Source organism: Bidens hawaiensis, unplaced genomic scaffold (assembly GCF_021521415.1).
Source record: "Bidens hawaiensis isolate Kalapana, Puna unplaced genomic scaffold, B.hawaiensis_p1.1 tig00002153_1, whole genome shotgun sequence".
In the NCBI taxonomy this organism is placed as follows: Eukaryota; Viridiplantae; Streptophyta; class Magnoliopsida; order Asterales; family Asteraceae; genus Bidens; species Bidens hawaiensis.
This window is the reverse complement of record NW_027491115.1, coordinates 1,100,712-1,123,796: the sequence shown is the minus strand read 5'-3', so window position 1 is coordinate 1,123,796 and position 23,085 is coordinate 1,100,712. Positions and strand designations below refer to the sequence as shown.

At 34.9% G+C, this 23,085-nt stretch overlaps 1 protein-coding gene across 1 annotated transcript; it reads left to right on the top strand.

The window, feature by feature from the left end:
* Nucleotides 1-10,435: 10,435 nt before the first annotated feature.
* LOC143608608 (uncharacterized) lies at nucleotides 10,436-17,678 on the top strand. The gene is made up of 15 exons (XM_077083613.1): nucleotides 10,436-10,585; nucleotides 10,642-10,730; nucleotides 11,142-11,208; nucleotides 11,499-11,614; nucleotides 11,730-11,796; nucleotides 11,897-11,945; nucleotides 12,791-12,876; nucleotides 12,972-13,219; nucleotides 13,360-13,415; nucleotides 13,696-13,781; nucleotides 14,223-14,315; nucleotides 14,395-14,713; nucleotides 15,911-16,464; nucleotides 16,945-17,179; nucleotides 17,258-17,678. Exons 1-15 carry the CDS (start codon nucleotides 10,436-10,438, stop codon nucleotides 17,494-17,496), a joined length of 2,454 nt encoding a protein of 817 aa, XP_076939728.1. The 3' UTR covers nucleotides 17,497-17,678.
* Nucleotides 17,679-23,085: the final 5,407 nt, after the last annotated feature.

Genomic DNA, 23,085 nt, shown 5'->3' with positions numbered 1-23,085 from the left:
TAAACATAGCAACAGTATTATCAATTAAAATATGTGTAAATAAGAAATTCAGACCATAGTCCAGCAGTTGATTTTGAATCCATAAAACCTGTGCACAGCAAGCAGATGCAGCAATATACTCAGCTTCAGCAGTAGAAATTGACACTGTAGTTTGCTTATTGCATTGCCAAGACACTAGCCTGTTCCCAAGAAACTGACATCCTCCAGAGGTTGATTTTTTACTCATTTTGCAACCATCATAGTCACTAACTGTGTAGGCCATCAAGTCAAAGGAGGGGTTCTTTGGATACCAAATCCCCAAATCTGGTTTTCCTTTCAAGTATCTGAATATCCTCTTCACTGCTAGCATATGTGAGACCTTAGGGTTAGCTTGAAATTTTGCACAGACACATACAGTAAACATAATATCTGGCCTAGAAGCTGTGAGATACATCAATGATCCTATCTTGGCCCTGTATTCATGCTGGTCCACTGGCTCCCCCTTTTAATCAGGTACCATTTTCTCATGTGTGTCCATTGGTGTGGACATAGTCTTGAAGTCTTGGCACTTGAATTTGTTAAGAATCTCTTGTACATTCTTTGATCGATTTGTTAAGAATCTCTTGTACATCAGGTACCATTTTCTCATGTGTGTCCATTGCTATTGTTCTTTAATGCTTGATTGATATTCTTTGGTTCAACTTGGGATAAGAAGCAGGCATACAGGCAGATATTGGCTTTTTCAGATGAGCTTCTGGTAACTCTTTCGTTTATGTCTCCTATGATGTTCTCTGCAGGGTGATTTCTTTCAACAGAGGTGGTCTGCACAACCTGTTGTGCAGACACTTCTGTCTCTAGATTTTTCATGTTTAACACAGCAAAGTCATCTTCAATTCTTTCTTGACTTTCATCATATTCTTGAGGTTGATTGATTTCAGATGTTGATGCTTCATTTACTCTAAATTGCATTGAGTCAAACAAAGATTGAAACCTATCCTCAAATTGTTGTATTCCTTCAGTCTGGGCAGGTTGTTGACTCTGAATAGGTTCACTTTCAACATCACTTGGACTTTCATTTGAGACTTCAACAGCAGCCTCCTGTCCATTCCTTTCAACTTCAGCTGCTCCTTGGGTGCTTCTCCCAAAGTTAAATCCATTTGCATCAGAAGCAACTGATATCCACAGCTTGTCCAGATCAACTTGTTTATCTTTTCCTTTTTCATTAAATCTGGTTCTGTACATACTGTCATCCATATCTTCATTGTAGATTTTAAATGACTTGATCATTTTCTCTAAATCAAACAGCCATTTGGGACCATCGACGTTGTTAAAATGATTTTCATTGAAAATTATGTCTGATGACTCAATGACTACCATGTGATCCTTCACATAGACTCTATAAGCTTTTGAATGAGATTAATAGCCCACAAAGAAGCATTCCAGTGATTTGGACTGAAATTTGTTCAAATAATCCTTTGTATTCAAGAGTGAGCATCTGCATCCAAAAGGCTTCAAAAACTTCACATAAGGCTTTCTTTTAAAGATAACTTCATATGGAGTCTTGTTTTGAGCCTTGTTTAGTAGAACCCTATTCTGCACATAGCATGCAGTATTGATTGCTTCTGCCCAAAAAGTGACTGGCAGATTGGCATCAGCAATCATGGTTTTTGCAGCTTCAATCAATGTTATGTTCCTTCTTTCTACAACACCATTCTGTTCAGGAGTTCTTGGTGCACTGTATTGTTGAAAAATTCCTTTAGAAGTGCAGAATTCATCCATAATTCCATTCTTGAATTCTGTCCCATTGTCACTTCTAATGACCTTCACCTTCCTCTCAAGCTGATTTTCCATCTTTAGCACATAGGATCTGATCAGGTCTGGTGTTTCATCCTTGCTGCCCATGAAGTATACCCAAGTAAATCTTAAATAATCATCAGTGGTCACCAGGCAGTATCTCTTCTTTCCAATACTTGGAACACTTACAGGACCAAATAGATCCATGTTTAACAGTTCCAAGACCTCATCAATTATGTTAATCATTTTGCTTTTATGTGAGGATTTATGTTGTTTTCCTTTTAAGCAACATGTGCATTTTTCTTCCAATTTGAACTCTCTCGTGGGAAGGCCAACAACATGTTCACCTTACTAGTTTGTTCATGTTCTTTAAGTTCACATGACACATCTTCCTATGCCATAGCTTGGTTTCATTTTCAGTTTCTTTAGAAACAAAGCTTGAACTACCTCTTGAAGTTGCCGTATTCATTCTCAGTTCATAGAGGTTGCCATTTCTTGGAGCCATCATCATGATCATTTCATTTGGAATCACAAACTCAGGCTTCAAAATCAGGCAGTGTTCATCAATGAAAGCCACTTTGTATCCTTTATCATAGACTTGAGAAATGCTGAGCAGGTTGTATTGCAATCCTTCAACATGCAGCACATTAAAGGATACCTTGCCATTTGTGAGTGTTTCTCTTCCAACAATCTTTCCTCCATTCTCATCACTCCCAAAGGCAACTGGTCCTTCATATTTTCTTTTATAGCTGATCAATGCACTCTTGTCACAGGTCATGTGCCTGGAACATCCACTGTCCATGTGCCATAAGTCATTGCTGTTAAAGGACTGTTCCTGCACAAATACATGAATCAGAATTAGTTAAATTCTGATTTACAAACTGCATCAGTTTGTAAGTCAGTATCAGTTGATGATTCAACAAGAGTTGGAACTGAAACTGGTAGTGGGTATTCATAGACAATTTCACATTCTTCTTCAGTGTCAGAATTTGACCCATCCTTCACAACTTGTGAGTTGCTTAAATTTTCAGTTTGTTCAATCACATGGTTCTTCTTCTTAATCACCTCCTTCTTTGTCTTCCATTGGAACCCTTTTGGTTCAAACCCCTGCTTTAACAGAAACTTTTCATCAATGTTAAGAACTCCTGGTCTGATCTTTGCTTTTTCCTTATCATATGACCTTTTGTTCTTCTCAGCTTTATGTGACTCTTTCACATTTTCCTTGATTTTTAGAATGGTCTTGAGTTTCTTTTCAAGGATCTGGTTTTGTTCTTTGCAACCAGATGGTTTTCTACTTCCATTCAAGTATTTCTCATACATTTCTTTGTAACTCTTCATGTCAAATCCACTCACCACATCAGGAATTTCAAAGCTGTCCTCAATAATCCAGCAAGAATCAGTGTGATGACCATATGCATCACATTTCTTGCACCATACCTTGGCCAAACTTCCCATATCTTCAAGTAGTTGATGGTCTTTGATTTTGTCACTAGGTTTGAGAAAGCAAATCCCAAAGAGGTCTTTGGACACAGAGTGTTGGAGAAATCCATCCTGATTGGCTCACTGATGTCAATTGTTTTTGGATACTTTTCTTTGACAAACACAATTTTCTTTAGCTTGGAGGGAGTTCTTGATGAGCTTCCTTCTTCTTGTCTTGAATTTCTTCTCATTGGCACATAATCAATATCCCCAATATCAAATAACTCATGGTTAGAGAAAACTAGATAAATTGGTGGATGTGACTGATCACATGAAGATTTCACAGTTTCTTCTGTTCTTTTCTTGATAACAGGCTGTGGTCTTGCACATATGTCAAATACTACATGTTCCCTTCTCATCTTCTCATAGTGTTTTTTTAACTTTGGAGTTATCTTTGGTAGAAGAGGAATCTGATCACCTTTCTTATTGCTTGATCTTTTCTTCTTTTTACTTTTAGATGACTTAGAGTTTCCACAGCTGCAGTTACTTTCTCACCTTCAATTTTCTCATTTCTCTCAATCTCTTGCTCCTCACTCTGCTTTATGGCAAATTCTTCATCTTTGTCCACAATTACATTAGCATACTGCTCAACAAACTCAGCCTGATCATCAAAGACATTCTTAAATTGTTTAAGATACTCATTTCTGTTCTCCTTGTCTACCTTCAGTGGGTAGCTATCACAAAAAGGTGGTGGCACCTTTTTATACTTCTCTTCTTCAGACATTTTATCAACATGACCCACAATATTGCATGTGGAAACAAGGTTCTTCAAGAATTCCATATGTATCAGCAATTCAGCATTCTTCATCTTCTCATCTGTATACATCTTTTTCAACCCTTCAATTTCAATTGTACTTCTTGATTGGGTTTGGTATGCCATCATACAATTCTCTTCAAGTCCTTTTATTTGACTTTCATACGTTGCTTCACTTGCTTCATAGACATTCAAGAAGACTTCCTTTCTTCCACACTCAGTTTTCCACTTTCCAATCTCCTAATTTAATTCATCAATTGTAATAAGAAGACTTGAAATTGAGATATCAGATTGTACCTGGGTGTTTGAGGATTCAGGCTTGTCATTCACTATGGCCATGAATGGAACATTTGCCTTTTCCATCTCAGCAGCATGGTTGCTCCAATCAAATTCTCCATCCTGTGGCACCCTTGTAACAGCTACATTTCCTTGATCTCTCTGCTGGTTCACAGTGTTTTGATTTGTTCTATTTTGATTTGAGTGAACCTGCATTTGATTATTTCTTTGTGGTTGAAATGTTTGTTGCTGGGTTCTGTTCTGATTTTGATAGGGATTTTGGTTGGAAATCTGATTTCTCTGCTAGAAATTCTGGTTCTGGTTCTGATAGAATTGATTATGGTTATGTTGGGTCGGATTTTTGATAAGGAAGATTGGAATCTTCTCAATCTCCTCAGAAAATGGTTAAGTATGGACTTCGAGCAAGCTTAGGCGATCAGGCATGGTTTTACTACTTTCAAGCAAGGTCTTCAGAACCTTAGATGGTTGATTCTTCTAAGTGTTAAGGCTTCGAGCAAGCTACACTTCAACGAGCAAGAGTATTCTTCTATTGAGCATGGATTGCTGATTGAGCAAACAGCTTGATCATACAAGTTTTAACCAAGTGTTATGAGCACAGGATGATCGAGCACATGGGTACAAGCATGGATACAATAAGGAGATGTCAAGTGATCAAAGCAAGGACTTCGAGCACAGTTCAGTTCTCGAGCAAGATTTACATCCGAGTATGCTAAAGATTGCTTAATAAGTATAACTGAAGACATCAAGAAGAATGAGCTTGCTTGATGGACTAGTTCGAGCAAAGCATGGACAAGTCAACAAGAACGAAGCTTACTGGAGGAGAATATATTCTCCGAAAGAGAATATATTCTAAGTAAAATATGCTCGAAGATACTCATCAAGCATACCTAGCATAGTGAGTCTGCTCGAGCAAGATTGTTATCTTGCTCGATGACTCAACACTTGTATTATTTTGTGGTTCATTATGTAATGATTAGGAACTTCTAGAAGGAATGTCAGGGTCTATAAATAGGGTCCTAGGTTTCCATTTAGGGCACGGTTTTTCACATGGCGCTCTGTACGGAAAACATTCTAAAGGAATATTCTATTGTTTCCTCGTATAGCCGCCGCCACCTGCGGCGTCACAGGAAACCATAGACATTCCTTACACTGTTCCATTAATGAGTTATTAAATACAGTGAATCTTTGTCTTGAAATCTTTCTTACTGATTATTCATTTACGTTTCGTGTTTATTGTTTATTCCTTCACTCCTTCGTTCCCACTTGTTGGATACCCTGATTCCGCCAGGATATTCAACAGGCCTTTGGGTAAACAGAGTCGGTGTGTTCTTGTCAACCTTTCGAGGTTTCACCCGACTCACGGTCCTGACAATCTCCCCCTTAGACCGATGCCATCGAATTTCTTCCACGATCACCTCAAAAACTCTTTGTCTTTCATTGAAATTCTCCCCCTCATGTTAAGCTTCTCCCGTTGTTCATTTTATATCATTTCTCCTATATCACATTCGGATACATTTGTATGGGCATATGAACGAAGCTTTGAACTTCAAATATCAACTTCAAGTAACAAGGTCATCACAAAAAGAAATAAACTCAATGTGATCATCAAATAATCTTCCATTCTTCAAATATGTTTCTTCCCTTGTAGATCATCTTCAAACCATTCCCTGAATCAAGATAGCATTCAAGTCAACCATAACCCATTCTTGATTGTCAAGTGACTGTTTTCATAGGAGGTTAAACTCTACTGATCATCCGTTCACCATGTTACTAGTGATGACTCTATCTTCTCAACCGTACTAGGAAATCTGAAAACTCACATACATTGAAACATCTCTAAAGAATCTTGGATTATCGATCTTGATCAACTTTTCCTTAACTTGAGTCTTTTCACTTGATTTGAAGCAAGCAATTTGCAATGAAATTCAAGAATTTTTACTCCACCAATTTCGTTGCAATTGTCTTTGAAAATTGTGTCTTCAACTCAAGTATGGGTGAAACAACCCTGACCATCCTTATCAAGATTGTTGATTCTGTAATAAACAAAGATAAACAAAACATTATGTTGGTTGACACTCATAAGTGATTAAATCCGTAAGCTTGGTCAACACTTGTTCTTGTAAAGCTCTTTGATGAAGTTTGTGAAAAATTGATAAGGCTTTGATTTCCTTTTGCTTGTTGATGATTGGATAAAATTTACCAAAATACCCCTGGTATATATCTTCCGTAAAGGTTAGCTTGGTCAAACGGTCAACGGCACCAAAAATCTCAAGTATAATTCATTTACGAGCATGGATTCAGTCCACAAAGTCAAAGTCCCTTCACAAGCATACTCGGTTTTTACTCAAGCATGCTTGAAAACACTTAGTGTTTTTTTTTTTATTTATTTTGAGCATGCTGGGGAGCTTGCTCGAGGGCTTGCTCGAAAACACTTGTGTTTTTCTTTCATCGAGCATGCTGGAGAGCTTGCTCGAGGGCTTGCTCGAATCCTTGCTCGAAGCCTTGCTCGAGAAAACACTTGTATTTTTCTGTCGTTACTCGAGCATGCTTCTGTCTTTACTCGAGCATGCTCGAGACCTTGCTCAAAAATACTTAGTCTTTTTCTGTCTTTTCCTGATCATGCTCAAAAGCAAAAGTGTACTCGAAAAGACTTGTATTTTTTTTTCTCTTATGGGCATGCTCAGGAGCCAAAGTGTGCTCGAAGAAGGTTTACTCAAGTAGAACAAAGTGTGCTCGATACCAAAAGATAGTTGTTGAGATAAACAAGGATGTGCTTGGGGTTCATGTGCTCGAATCCAAACTTGATGTGCTCGACTTTTCATGCTCGAGCAATCGATAAGCTACCTTTCGAGTAAACATATCGATGCTCGAACAGCAGAATCATTCCGTTGTGCTTCACTTGTACAACGTATGAAACCAATCCTTACCTATTATATGCATGTGTTGTTTGACTGCGTATATTTGATACTAGGTATTTTGTAAACACAACAATTGTCGACAAAAGTGCACACGCAAAAACGGTATTTTGGTTGGTTCTATAAACTGTACTCAAATTAATCATGCACTTGCTGCTAAGTTTTGTTGACTGTGATTTCTAATTTAGGAGGAGAGCGTTGTTGATATGTTTGTCCACGCTCTTGAGAATGATGATCAACAGCCTGACAGTTAGTTAGTTAGATCTGAAACTGTTTAGGTTTAATTGATTGTGGTTTATGAATTACCTTGAAACTGTTAATATGATGCATAGTGTGTTCAGTTAGGCCTTGTAGTTAGGTACATTTTGAAATTAGGTCTTTGTTTACTATTACTGCTAGGTTTAGTTGATTGTAGACTAGATGGCCATATATTTCTAATTTCTGAGCTGATTGGGACAGGTAATTACGTGCATTTATTGCGGCTACCTAGGTTTAGTTGATTGAGATTCCTAATTTAGTTTGACATTGTAGATTGGATGATCAGCCATTCCTAATATCTGACCTAATTAGGTGCATTTAGAAATTATGTACTTATTTACTCAAGTTAATCATATATTGCTGCTAGGTTTAATCGATTGTCACTTTTAATTTTGTTTGTCATTTGTAGACTAGATTATCAGATATTTATAATTTTTGAGATAATTAGGACAGGTAAGTAGGTGCATTTTGATATTTTCTTGTTTAATTAAATTAATCATGATATTGCTGACAAAAGTGCACATGCAAAAACGGATTTTTAAAAAATGTACGGTTTTACTTTTGGGAGTCAAATGGACTGGTAACAGATGGTGGTGTTTCCAACAAAATAACTTTGACAGCAACCATAAAAGTTTCCTATGCAACATTCTACTTAGACCATCTCCAACAGTTTTTGGTTCAAACCATCCACATCACTGCCACATCAGCTTTTTTAAAAACCGTCTTTTTACTCCAACGATACACTTTCTCAAACCATCTTTACATTTCCACATCATCACTTACTTTTACATTTATTTTAAATAAAAATTTCACAATACTATTAAATATTTAATTTTTATTTAAAATAATGGCGAAACACGGGTTGGATGAGTAGGACTTCTTGTAATGTTTTTTTTTTTTTAAATTTTCTAGGACTTCTTATAACATGTTTTTTTCTAGGACTTGTCATGTTTTTTATTCGAATTAAGCGTTGTAAAATAGATAATAAAATCATTAAAAAACTAGGCGCTTTTAAAAAACTAGCCGTTAAAAAATTTAACCGTTAAACTAGCCGTTACATAAAAAATAAACAAACAAAAAAATACATCATTTTTGAAATAAATATAAAAAATATGTATATGTATAATATTTTAATATATTTTTATAAATATAAATATGGGTGCATATATATATATATATATGTGTGTGTGTGTGTGTCGTGAAAGATGTGATGTTTGGGACCCACAATTGGTGGTTTTTGATGGTTCGAAAAATCAAACCTCAAAACTGTTTTCTTGGTTTGAATCAACCACTTCAATGGTTTAGGTTGTTTTGAACCAGTAAAAACCAACTATTAGAGATGGTCTTACAAAACTTCAAGTTTCCACAAATTATTACAGGAGGTGCTCGGTGGCTAAACAAGATGTAAACCATGAAGAAACCTGCTAGGCCGCCAACAAGATGTTTTAGCATGTAAATTTGTCAAATTCTTTTTATGATGTAGTGAGTTTTGTTTATTAATGATTGGTTCTATAACCTTTTAAAGTTCCCTTGTCAACATGTGATAAACTCTGGATAAAGTTGTTTGGTTCTTTTTATGTTATCGAATAATTTTTATTATCAAACTTGGGGGTCAACATGTGATAAACTTATGATAAAGTTGTTTGGTTCTTTTTGTGTTACCGAATAATTTTTATTATCAAACTTGAGAGTATTATATGCGACATCCATTAGCATGTTTTGTTAACACCAGAGATGAATTTGACCAATTACTTGAAGAAAGAAAACTACAAATTGAGTTTTAGGGGAGGTTAGTTTATATGTTTAATTACTATACTCATAATATGGACGGAATGTAGGCTTGAGATTTGTTGGTACCAAATGCTCGGGTCAAAACAAACACGGGTAGATTTCGACGTTAATGAAACATACTCAAAACAAAAAAAAATTAATAGCTGTATACTGCTTTTGGTATCGTAAACTATACGGAATCCAAATTTTACTATTGAAAATGTCGGAACAAACGAGCTGCTACTACTGAATCACAATTGCAGCACTCTTACTAGTGATATGTATATTTACGTTAAATTTTTTGAGGTCCATTTTTATAACTCGTGCATGTACCCACTAAGTTGAGGATTAATAATAAAATAATACAAGAGTAAGAGAGGTGGGGGGGGGGGGGCTTCCTTCTCTTTATTATTATTATTATTATTATTATTATTTTAAACTTCCCATATATAACTTACATTATGTTATATTACCTCCATTGTGTAATATAACTTACATTGTGTTACATATAACTTGTATTGTGTCATATACACTTATATTGTGTTACACACCATGCTTTGTGTTATACACAATGACACATTATAGGTAACATGCTTAATATATTGTTACTTAACTATCTTAAGTAACAATATGAAATGCTTTCTCTCAAAGTATAAATCATCCATATGATTTATTTATTTCACAAGTACATTGTATTTAGAAACTCCTTTCCAAATAACTCAAGTGTTAATATTTATTTGTTATGATCATATCATAGATAAACGAATATTATTGGTGTTTGTCTAGCTTGTTATTGGGTATGACCCGACTTGAATCATGACGTACTAGTCACATCAATAATAATATGTGTCTTGGGCATACCGAGTCCAACAATAGAGGCCTCGAACTTGGGTTGAAAATTTGTCCTAAGTCTAAACTAATGGAAAAACCAACAAACCACACCACACAATCACAATTGGTTGGAAATCAGAATGATTTTTATAAAAGCAGGAAAAAAACTAATAAAAGAATACATACATGAATTTCACCGACGGGTTGATTTTTATCTATATGGTATAAATATAGGGGGATTAATTAATGTTGGAAGAATTTCATTTCGGCCCAAACGAAGGCCCAATCAATCCCAGCAGCCCTGACCTAGATGCTTATTCTTCTTCTTGAGTTGTGGTTGGATCTATCTCTGAGAAAAATGGGAGGCAGAAGAACTCAGAGAAAGCATTTTCGTGATGGCAGAGAAGACACTTGGAAAAACAACAAATCCGATACTCAACAACCAAACGCTGACCTTCACTGGCAGCCGTTTGCCGTCGAGAACGCCGCTTTTAACGAGTACTATAAGGTAAGGTAGCCTACTTCACACTTGTTGGTTAATTTGAAATTGATGATGATTTGCAGGAGCAAGGGATCGTGCGTCCGGAGGAGTGGGATTCCTTCATCGACTGTCTAAGGAAGCCGCTTCCTGCTGCTTTCAGGATCAATTCCAGGTAACTCTGATTATTTGTTTCTCAACTTCGAAGCTGAAATATGCTGGTTCGAAGCTTGGTTATAGACAGTTAGACCATGAATGCAAATGTTTGATTCTAGAAATGGTGGTGTGTAAAATGGAAATCGAGGTTTAATTTTTGTTAAAACACAAACATTCAGTGCAAGTTGGTTAACAGAAGCACATTAACCATAACCGAGTGGTTGGTTACTTTAACCATAATCGGTCGGTTTTTCTGGTTATGGTCAGTTTCGGTTAATTTTTTGATCAACAGTTTGGTTCTCGGTCATGGTTTGGTTTTTGCTCACTCCCACTATTATAAGTATCTGGCGAGGTTACCTAATGACCTATTATGTTGATGATATCTTTTACTTATATTATCTTTTGTTTTTTTTTTTGTAAAATTTTACAGTAGCCAGTTCTGTAAGGATCTGAAGTCGCAGCTAGAGGACAACTTTACTAAATCTCTTCAGGCAGAGGTGCATTTCAATATGCTATATTTTATGTTTGATATTATGTAGTAGAGGTGACAATTGAGTATACTGAATCGCTTTTTTTTTCTAAATTTTTTGAAGTGTTTTACATTGTTTTAGACTTTAGTAATAACTTAGGTTTTGTAAGTAAGGATCAGGGACTTTTATGCTTTAAAACTACACTTTGCCCTTGTTAAATTAATAACGTTATGGGTTAAAATGACTACCTCTACTATGTATTGCTGATGTTGAGAAAGTACTTGTAAAACTTGCGTCATTTTTCATAATTTTGTCAGGGTACAGATGGGAACGAAGCCGAGGGCATAAAGTCATTGCCTTGGTATCCTGATAACTTTGCTTGGCAGTCAAGTTTTTCAAGAATGCAGCTGAGAAAGAACAAGAAACTTGAGAGGTGACTGAATAATAAGTCCACTTCGGTTTAAATGCAATAGAAGATATCCTCTTGTAGTATAATCACTTCTTTCTTTGACTCTTTTTAATCCTATGTTTCTGAACAAATATTTAAGGTTTCATGAGTTCCTAAAGCAAGAAAATGAAATTGGAAACATTACAAGGCAGGAGGCTGTTAGCATGGTATGCAGCCTTGGCTCTTTTGCATTTATTCAATTGATCAATATTTTGCTTGTCGTCTTTCATGTGTATTTTAAACTAATGTATCATTTTTGACACACAGGTACCTCCACTGTTTCTGGATGTACATCGAGATCATTTTGTTATTGACAGTAAGTAATGTTGTTTGTAACTAATACCACTGAATTTACTTTCTACACAAGTTCATGCTTGCAAGCGAGTCGAAAGTTCAGTGAACTGTTTGGCCGAAAGTTCATTTATGTTCGTTTATTTAATAATGGAACAAACATGAACAAAATTTTTGTTTATTTCGTTAAACGAACATGAATACATGTATGCTTGTTTGTTAAGTTCATTCTTTTATTTTGGTTGAAATACGTATTTAAGTTTTAGGCCTATTACAATTTAGTTGAGTTTTAATAACTTTTTAGGTCCCACACGTTGTTCATGTTTACTTCTAATTGGTTTTAGCTCAGTAGTGTTTGTTCGTCTATGTTTAGTTATGTTTGTCCGTTTACATTTGTGAAGGGTTTGTTTATAATGTTAATGAACGAACATAAATGAATGTGAACCCGTGATTTTTTTAATGATTGAACACAAAAAATAAATCCCGTTTGTTTAATTGTTCGAGTTTGATCGTTTTTCGGTTAAAGTTAAACAAACGAATACTAGCATGCGCCGTTAGTGTTTGTTCGGTTCGTTTACATGTCTATATTTAGACCTTTGTCTCTTCGCAAAGAACTTTTTGGCAACCAATTACCATCTTTTATTGAAGAAGTAGAGGTGGTAGTTGATTTATTTACTTGAATTGGTAGTATTGCTTCTTTATAACAGGTCAAATGGGTTGAAAAATCACATTTAACACAGTAACTAGTTAACATACAACATACAACATATTTTGATTTAAGCCTGTTATGTAACCCTGCCAGGTTATACATATTTTCACTTTTAATATTGTCTTTTAAGTCATGTTAACTGTTTGATTTTCCATGTGCAGTGTGTGCAGCTCCAGGTTCAAAAACATTTCAATTACTTGAAATGATACACAAGGGAGCGGAAGTTGGAGCATTACCAAATGGAATGGTTATATTTTTTCTTGGATGATTGACTTTTATTAGTTATAAGTCCTTTTTTTTTGTATATTTAGTTCATGCAATGTATAATTCTGTTGGGTATAGGTTGTAGCAAATGATGTTGATGTACAACGATGCAATCTTCTTATTCATCAAACAAAGAGAATGTGCACTTCCAATTTGGTTGTGACTAACCATGAAGCCCAACATTTCCCAAGTTGTCACTTGAAAAAGAATCTTGTGAATGGTTCTGAGTCGGGTATGTCTCAGCTTTTGTTTGATCGTGTCTTGTGTGATGTTCCATGCAGTGGAGATGGTACTCTCCGCAAAGCTCCTGATATCTGGAGAAAATGGTAATAACATTTTACATGCAACTGATTTTTGTGATTGAAATATTTGATTTTGGTTATTCTATATTTACTTAAGTTCTTGTAAAACACGTAATAAACTCTTTATGGGTATATCATGCTTTTTTGTTTCTCATGATTTGCAGGAGTGTGGGGATGGCTAATGGTGTTCATTGTCTACAACTTCAAATAGCCATGCGAGGTTTGTAATATATGTCAAATATTCACTAATTATATGGTTAAATTGCTGTTGTTTGTGGTTTTTTTTTTTTCCTTATGGTTAATGTGTTTAGTCACTGGAAGGCGAACCAGATGTTTTACCGGTCCAACAGTGGACCAATTGGACTGAATCTAAGAGCCAGATGACATCGTATTTAAGTTAAAATTTAAAAAATATGGAAAATACAATACAAGATGGTAATTGGTTGCGATTGAATTAATCTGGTGATTAGTAACAAAACCCTTTTAACTGATTGTTACAGGGTTGGCATTGCTTAAAAGTGGTGGAAGAATGGTTTACTCAACATGCTCTATGAATCCAGTGGAAAATGAGGCTGTGGTTTCTGAGGTGAGTCAAGTAGCTAGCTATACATACTACTGTATGCATAATTGTCAAAAGCATAGCGTGCCATGGAGTGAAGCGGCTATAGGCCACCATACCCTTAATACTGACCATTTAGCGTGTGATGAGCGGTATATAGGTTTTTAAAAATTTTTATTTTAGTTTTTAGTATAAAAAATTGTAAAAACCTATTTTTGTAGGCTTGTTTATTGACCAAACAGCTACACCTTCCACCATTTCCACCGCAGAAGCTTATTATTCTGAATAAAAACCCTAATTATTTTCTTAAAAATTTTCTACTACCTTACCTCTAAACACAATTTAGTGGGCGCTATTTAATTGCTATCGCGACGTAGCGTATAGTTAGGTCGTCACCATTGACCGCTATTCTCTATTGACAACTATGACTGTAAGCGTGGAAACTAAATTTTATATTCTTAATTTCAGATTTTGAGGAGGTGTGGAGACTCTGTTGAGCTTGTTGATGTATCTAGTGAGCTTCCTCAGCTTATTCGCAGACCAGGGCTAAAAACTTGGAAGGTCTGTCTTAAATTTTATGTTAATGCATACTCTTTGTCAGTTATCAAATTTGATAAATTTCATGTGTTAAATATGATAGATTCGAGACAAAGGCGTGTGGTTAGCTTCTCATAAAGATGCTTGCAAACATGGAAGAAGCGGGATTGTTCCCAGCATGTTTCCTTCTGGACAAGCCCACTCAGACGCATCTGATGATACCAATGACAAACCGACAACAATAACAGATGAAGTTGAAGATGGTAAATCTGACAACAATGGGGATGTTGATGCTGCTGCTGATGTTTTCGTTGCTGTAGTTTCATCACTTCCATTAGAGCGTTGCATGCGTTTTGTGCCTCATGACCAAAACACTGGAGCCTTTTTTGTTGCTGTTTTTCACAAAATATCTCAATTACCTGGTCAGTATCTGTTAAACTATGGGCTATATGGATTACGCATAGAATGGCAACGAAGTTTTAGCTTTGTTCCTATCAGGTCATTGGTGTTAAGTTTTGTTCTATTTAGGTCACTTAACCTTTATTTAGTGTTTCAATCCTAGATATTTTACCTGGATAGCAGGTTAAAAATTGGTTACTATTCGAATAGCGAATGGCGGTGCGAGACGACCACATGCCGATACAACGTACCTAGTGACCATATAGCAGTTTCTGATGGTAAATCCGACAACGATGTCTGCAATTTCTGCCGGAAATAGTTGTCGGAAGTCTGGAAGAAGAAAGCGGCTGGGTATCCTGCGTAACTGCGTTTTAGACATTTAGGGTTTAAATAAGTTTATGTGTTTTAACAATTAAGCCCTTTATCTTTCAATAGTTTACATTCAGGCCCTGAAACTTGATAGTTTTTACGTAAAAGGTGTAAATTTAGTTTGTGTATTTCAACAATTAACCCCCTCTATCTTTACTAGTTACGTTTGTCCTTAAACTTATAAATCTATACATAAAAAGGTTTAAAATTGACTATATATTTATAAATGTTATAAATATAGCTATTTATTATACATATAAAATTTTCTACCATTTTATTGCTAAACATGAAATAGTGGTCGCTAATTAATAGCTACATAGCATATAGGTAGCCTATCGCTATTCGCTATTGACAACTATGCTACCAACATGGAAAATATCATATATGCCCTTACAGAGTAGTTAAAATATCAAATATATCCAATTCATTTGAAACAATTTAATAAATGAATGTTCAAGATTTTACATATGGTTTTAAAATATTATGTATTGGCTTGCGATTATACCTATGCGATTATTTGATTTGATTTTGATTATCTGATTCAACTGTACTTGCCTATTGTCGACGTCGATCAAAATCTAAACGAAAAAAATATAATGGAAAGGGGTAGAAATGGAGAATAGTCACCGGGTAAAAATTCATTAAAATTGGGTGTATATGTTATTTTTAGGTTTGGTTGGGTATATATGGACATTTGCAAGTTTGTAAGGGTATATATGAAACTAATCCAGCTTTGAAATGCCTAAATTTTTGGTATGCCCTAAACAATTTGTTTAAAACTAATATTCTAAGCGAGGGGTCGAAGTTTCTACCTCTAATCTGTATTTGTAGTTAAAACTTCTGTAAACGAGCTTGTCTTGCTTCTACTCATTTTGCAGTCCAAACAAAGTCAAACAAACAGTCACGTGAAAGAGAATATGATAGTGATGAAAAAGTGAAACAAGAAGAAAACAAAGATGCTAATGGAATGGATATAACTAATGTAGAAGCAACACCTAATACAGATGTACTCGAGGGAGAACATAAAGATATTAATGGAAGTAATGAAGAGGTAACAGTTGATGAAGACTGTAATCCAAGCAAAAAACTAAGAGTCCAGTCACCAAATAAACCAAAATCCCGTGCAGATAAGGCCAACGATAAAAGAAAGTTGCAGATTCAAGGCAAATGGTATGGAGTTGACCCGGTTGTATTCTTCAAAGATGATGCCATTCTAACTGGTATCAAAGAGTTTTATGGCATCAAAGAATCTTTCCCATTTTATCATCACCTCATTACACGAAACAGTGACACCAATCACGTGAAGAGAATTTACTACATATCTGAATCTGTAAAAAACGTTGTGGAACTCAACTTCTCAGCTGGAGAGCAACTCAAGATAACTTCTATCGGTCTCAAGATGTTTGTAAGTGTTTTTATAAATTTTTAGTATTTTGAGAAAATTGGTCCCAGTGGTTTTGACCAAATTGCAAGTTTGGTCTCCAGATTTTTAAATTCACAAAAGTAATCTAAACATTTGTGAGAGGCAGAGAGGGTTAAACACTAGCTTTTAGGGTTAAGTGATGGCGTATTAGTCTATTTATATTTTCTTTTTTAAGTATTTGTTAAAAATGTAATATTTGTGAAATAGACAATAGTGATGGGTTCGATTTGTGCAATCTGAAGGGTTCCAGATTTGAAAAGCACAATTACCCTCACATGAATGGCACATGACATCACTTTTCTGTTAAAAACTAACTGGGAATAACGATGGGGACTAAACGAGCAGCCCTTTCACAAATGTTTCTAAGTTTACGATGTTTAAAAGCTAGGGACCATTTGTGCAATTTTCTATGATATATTTGTTAAAAGTGTGTTTTTTTTTACTTCCATTTAATGTTAACAGGAAAGACAAACATCTAGAGAAGGCATTGCCACCGCTTGTGTGTTTAGAATCTCTTCAGAAGGCTTGCCATTGCTTCTTCCACATATGACCAAACAAATAGCCTCTGCACCTCCTGTTGATTTCAAGCATTTGTTAAAATACAAATCCATCAAATTCCAAGATTTAGTTAATGATGTGTTTCGTGAAAAGGTTTCGTCTCTTTCTTTGGGCTGTTGTGTGGTGATTCTTAACCAAGGTTTGTTTTTCTTGCCGAGCTGTTTGTCATGTTGCATGTTTATCTGTTTCATAAACTTGATCTTTTGTTGTGTGGCAGGTAACGAGTGTTTGTCTGATCCACCTGTGGTGGATAAATCAACGATTGCTATTGGTTGTTGGAAAGGGCGTTCTAGTTTATCAGTGATGGTGACAGCTATAGACTGTCAGGAGCTGTTGGCTAGGTTATTGGTGCGCTTTGACGCCAAAATTGAGTCTTTGCCTGACGTTAACTGTGAGGAGGCTGATGATGCTCGAGTGAAGGAAGACTCCGAAACTGTAACGACATCGGTTGATTGAAAAGTGAACTAAGTTTAGGACTGGCTGGCCTTTTGCAACTAGAAGATGTTGTACTCTGATTGAAATGGAATTATGATACATGTGAAAGTAAGACTTGAAAGTTGGAGAGGGCTTTCTGATTGTACCACAAAAACAATCCTTTATGAGGGCTTGTTCTATTTTTCTACCTCTTTTTTGCACTATAAACATTTATCAACTATCATTTTAGTTTTCAATGGATGTTTGTTAGCTAAAAAGTATCCTTTATTTAAAAAAAAAATTCACTTTAAAATAAAATTTTCAAATCTAATCCTTTGAATTCTTTCTATTTAATTAAAGAATATTTTCTATTTTTATAATTATTTTTTTTTTTCTATTTCTTGCTTTTAAAATCCTTCAAAAAATACGGATAATAGATATTGGTAGTGAATAATAGTTATATTTGAATAAAGGTGAGAGATTTTTTTTTATAGAGGTAGGGTCATGAAATAAAGAGTATGCCTAGAAGCTTTTAGCCCGTTAGAGGCTTTCTCGGATACCTTCGGCCAAGAACAGTATCCGAGGGAAGCATCCGCCAAGAAATAAAAATACCTTCTAGAAGCATGTGGAAGACACCTGCACGCGGAAGAACGAATGAATTTAGTTAATTCTTCTAAAAGCTTGCAGACGCCACCCGTGAGCAAACGAAAGAAGGGCTTCACATCTGTGAGGCGTATCAAATGATAACCAAAGAATTCTTTGTTAGCGACAATTACCTCTTTAAAGAGCACGTGGAGACAACCCAATAAGGAGGAGCTAGTTGGATTTCCCCAACGGCCTTGGCACATGGCTAGCTGTTATTTCCTATTAAAATCGGCCACGTGTCTCCCTAGGTGAATAGAAGTATCTTTTGAATCGTGACATCTGACAAATCATTCTCTTTTACCAATGGCTATAAATACCCTCATAATCATCAAGGGGTCTTCATTCACAATTGTAACATCCCAAGTTTCATTCGGTAATTAAAAGAATCAGGTTTAATAGAATTATAAAAGATAAATGTAATTATATAAAGCACGAGGGGGTAAAGTGTCATTAGATGAAAAGTTAAAACATGAAACCCTACCTTATAAAAGTAGTCACAATCTCATTTCATAATCGTCTTAGCCTCCAACCTCATTTAAACCCAACATTCCCGTTTTTGAGAGAGCAACCCATAAAGACCCGATGATTCCCAGTGATCTAACTGTCTGATCGGTCTCAAATTTTAACTTCGTGTTCATGACATATAAATGAAGATTTCTACCAGTCGGATCTTTAGTTTAGAGGTCGGGAAGTCCAGTTTTTATCAAAAGGGAAACGTAACAGTGGAAAAGTGAGTTTTTCCGGAAACTGTTTGGGTATTCCGGCAAATGTAGCGGCAGATTTCGGTGGCAGCAGTGGGTGGCGCTGTTAGAGCACGGCGACCCAGTCGCGTGGCCGCTTGAATCACTCAATTCTGAGTTCGTTTGATATAGTTTTGAGCTATTCGAGTGGTTTTGAACAAAACCTCAGAGGTACTTTTTTATTAAAAAGGCTTTCGTTTTGTGTATGGAATTGCGTGAAACTTGGTAGGATGATAGATCGGGTCATGTTTATTGATAAAAGTAATGAACTTGATTTTAAACGGGTAAGTTGGTTATGTTAAGGTAAAACGAGTAGTGTTTGGTTCGTGAAAAGGGCGGGTAAACGAAGTCGGTTTTGCACGAAATTTGAAAGGAAAGTAAATCGGGTTGAAACATGTAAGAAAAACATAAAATTTATAGTAAAAGAGTTAAAGGGTGAGGTTCGAGATGAACGGGTATGCTCGGACTGTGTAGTACCCAAGTAGATAAGGTTGTTATGACCAAGAACTCGTTATATCAGTGAAACTAGTCATAAGGAAAGATTAGAGGATGAAAATAGTTAAAGAATGATATTAACTAACAAACAGTTCTAAGGAGCAGCATCGCATCGCACGAAAACGCGATGCGATTCGTTGGAAATGCGATGCGATTTGGGTGAGGAGTGCGATTGGTATTGCTAGCCAAGCGATGCGTGTAACATTCGTTACTTTCCAAACCCGAAAACCCGACCATTTTAAATTTTTCGTTTTGTTTATAAAGATACATATATAATATTTATATATATATCTCAAGTTTCGTTTAATGTATCTTATATTCGTCGATTATTTACGGTTATTGTTCGTTCATTTTCTATTCATCTTGTCCAGTTAACGAACCTCCGAGATTCTAAAGCCTTATGTAAACGATTTGTAAACTTTCGGGGTTGGTACAAAAAATATTCAAGATTGTAACTTATTATTACTTTCATATATATTACAAAGTTCAAGGTCTATAATGTAATTATATTTTTATTTCTAAATTAAAAGAATTTGATATATGAGGGACCAAACTTGTCAAATACTTAAACTTATTTATAAAATAAAACATACAGCAGCCATGGCCACGTTTTTCCAGCCACGGTTGCCGGCGGCGGCTGTGTTACTCCGGCGTCCCTCAAATCAAGCCGTAATCCTCGCTTTTGACCTGTTTGATCAATATAATGACCATAGACCAACGTATTAAATACTAATCAATGTATTAATTGTGTCATAACATCCTAAAGATGCCAAAAAAAACCGTGATACCCGCCGGAAAACGGTCGGAATAAACAAAACCCATTTAACGCCATTTAATCGCTAAACGCTCCAACTAATAGTATAAATAGGACCTGCTCATCCATCTAAACATGCGAAAATCATCATTCTAATCTAAAATACTCTCTTTATCTCTTAATAATCCGTCAAGCTTTGGTTTTCTGGCGAGTCTTGTTCTCCGTCAAAACAACACTAATCCAGGTAATAGTTATATGGTTTTGTTTTGTTTTTCACCATTAATTAAAACCCTTAACAGAAATAGAGCAACCATGGAGTAGTTTAACTTATTAGATTTCTAAGGTTTACATGTGAAGATGATGAACTTTAAAGATAAGATATAAATAATTATTTCTGAGTTAATAACAACTTGATAAGATGGCCTGGTGGTTAAGGCATTTGAGTTATACACACCGGACCCGGGTTTGAACTCGGGCCAATGCAGGTTTTAATCTTTTTGTAAACCAGTTTTGTTTTATTACATTTAACCAAATAAAACATTAAAAATTATTAAAAAATCAAATACAATTATTTAAGTTAAATAAAATTATTTTATAAATAAATTTTATCATTTTCATACAAAAACCAAATTTTTTTCATATTTGTTAAGTTCGTGAACCCCGTTAATATTATATTATATTTAGTTTCCATTTCGTTCACTTTATAATTATTTTTCGTCAATATCTATAAACGCTAAAATAGTCGTTTTAAGATAAAATCCGTGCTTTGTAAATATAATAAAATTCTCATATTAATTATTAGATGAAATAATATTTAAATAATATGTTTCGTTAAATCATCAAAATTAGATTAAGATTCGTTAGCCTAAACTCGTCATCTTTAAATTGTTAATTTAAAACCCGTTCAATGTCAAACCGTAACTCTCATATTAGTACTAAAAGTTATAATATTAAGTGCCATTAAACTTCCGTTAAGCTTAAAAATATACAATATATTAATGCCATAAAAAGCTAATAAAAATATCTTAAAATTCCTTTATCTAAGTTATTGTTTTCATCAATTCCGTTAGTTAGTCTTTAAATATTTATATTTATTTATAGTTCGAGATGTTCAAACGTTTTGGATTCTTTAGACGCATTTTTGATTGCTTAGTTTTCGTTATTGTGCTATCGGCTTTGATTACAAGTTTATCTTCGCATTCGAGGTGAGTTTTCACAACCCCTTTTTAAACGCTTTCATATTTTTGGGTGGCATATGTATTTATTAACAAACTTCAAAATTTACAACTTTGCTTACAAACTACAATTCATATCATGGACTTGTGTTCTTACTTGCTTATTTGTTATATATGTGGATTTTCAAGTGGTTGCCTCAATAAGTATGATCATACTCCCCCCTTTGCACTCATGTCCATTTGTATCGAGTGGAAAAGGGACCTCATATCCTAGTACGTTGGTAGCCCCAATTGGAAAGGACCTTCGTTTGTTCTTTACACTCAGGTCCATTGCATCGAGTGTAAAGAACCCTTATGTGCTCATTTCACAAGTTTCATGGAATTGTATGATTTTTACTTATTATATCAAACTGTGGGAATCTCACCAGCTATGTTCATAGCTGACTTTATTTTATACATATGTTATAGGTGTAAAGATACGAGGATGAAAGTTAGAAGACACATAGCATGCCTATAGGATATTCAAAGAACAACTTATCATTTGTTTATTTATTTGTTACAACTTGTATTATTTGATAAACTTGGGTTGCATGAAGATTTAAATGAAATAATGTTATTATGGTCACATAATAGTGTCATGTGTGTTTGAGCAATCTGTACGTCACACTCAGGCGTTTCCGCTAGCGCCAGGTGTTACATATTGGTATCAGAGCCGTGGCTATACGATAGGACATTAGATGTAGTGGTCTAGGTAGCTATAGCTTATTTGTTTATTTGTTAGGGTTGCATGATAGAAATTATGTAAGCCTTTACTTGATTGTTTAAACGCACTTACTATTAGATTACGCTACTGCTGATTTCATTAACGCCTCATGAACACAAGTACACACACACACACAAGTCCAAGGCTTAGGCCTAAAACAAGTTTTCTTAAAAGCAATTTCAAGCAATTTTCAAATTTGGTGTTTCAATATTTCATCTTCTTAAAGACCATGTCCCCTTTGTGATAAGGATATGGTTGTACTCCCTAGGATGTCACACAAGTCATGGTCGTTCATGCGACGTGTGACTCCGACTCTCAATGTTTTACAATGTGTTTTTAACTAAAAGTCTGACAAGTCGTGGTGATACACGAATACCCAGCTTTTGGTTCGATTTGATTTCGCATTTTGATTTATGTGTTTTAACTAAAAGTCTGACAAGTCGTGGTGATACACGAATAACCAGCTTTTGGTTCAATTTGATTAAGTGTATTTTTACAAGATATGATAATTCACACTCAATTGTTTATATTACGGTTTCGAAAAGCCAATGGGTTATGTGAATAGTCGAGTATTAATTCGTTTTTCTGTGTTTATATATTCATAGAAATTCCTAAAATTTGTGCTATTACAAGAATTGTTAAGTTTTAACTCGTTTTCTTTATTTAAAAATTCTATTATTATAATTTAAAAATTCGAAAGGTCATGATGATACATGAATTGTCGAGTTTCGATTTGTTTTATTTATTTATATATTCAATTACTGTTTCGGGTTTTGAATTGAAAATACGAAAATTCATGGTGATACATGAATAGTCAAATTTCAATTTGTTTTCTTTAAATAATTCGTTTATTATGAAGGTTTTAATTGAAAATTCTAAAACTTATGAACACTCGATTTTCAATTCGTTTTCACAACATATATCATGTTTACGTTAAATTCATATTTTATTTCAAAAGCTGACATATTTTACATATGTTATTAAAAAAAAATTTGCAAGATTATTATTGAAATGCGAAAACTCATGCTAGCTCATGAGCATTTCAATTTCGATTTCGAA

Excerpts from the sequence above, each read along its gene's own strand:
- LOC143608608 (XM_077083613.1), top strand. The coding sequence starts at position 10,436 with ATGGGAGGCAGAAGAACTCAGAGAAAGCATTTTCGTGATGGCAGAGAA. Across the intron at positions 12,877-12,971 it reads GAGCATTACCAAATGGAATG|GTTGTAGCAAATGATGTTGA; the intron begins GTTATATTTTTT and ends TGTTGGGTATAG. Across the intron at positions 14,714-15,910 it reads CAAAATATCTCAATTACCTG|CTTGTCTTGCTTCTACTCAT; the intron begins GTCAGTATCTGT and ends TCTGTAAACGAG.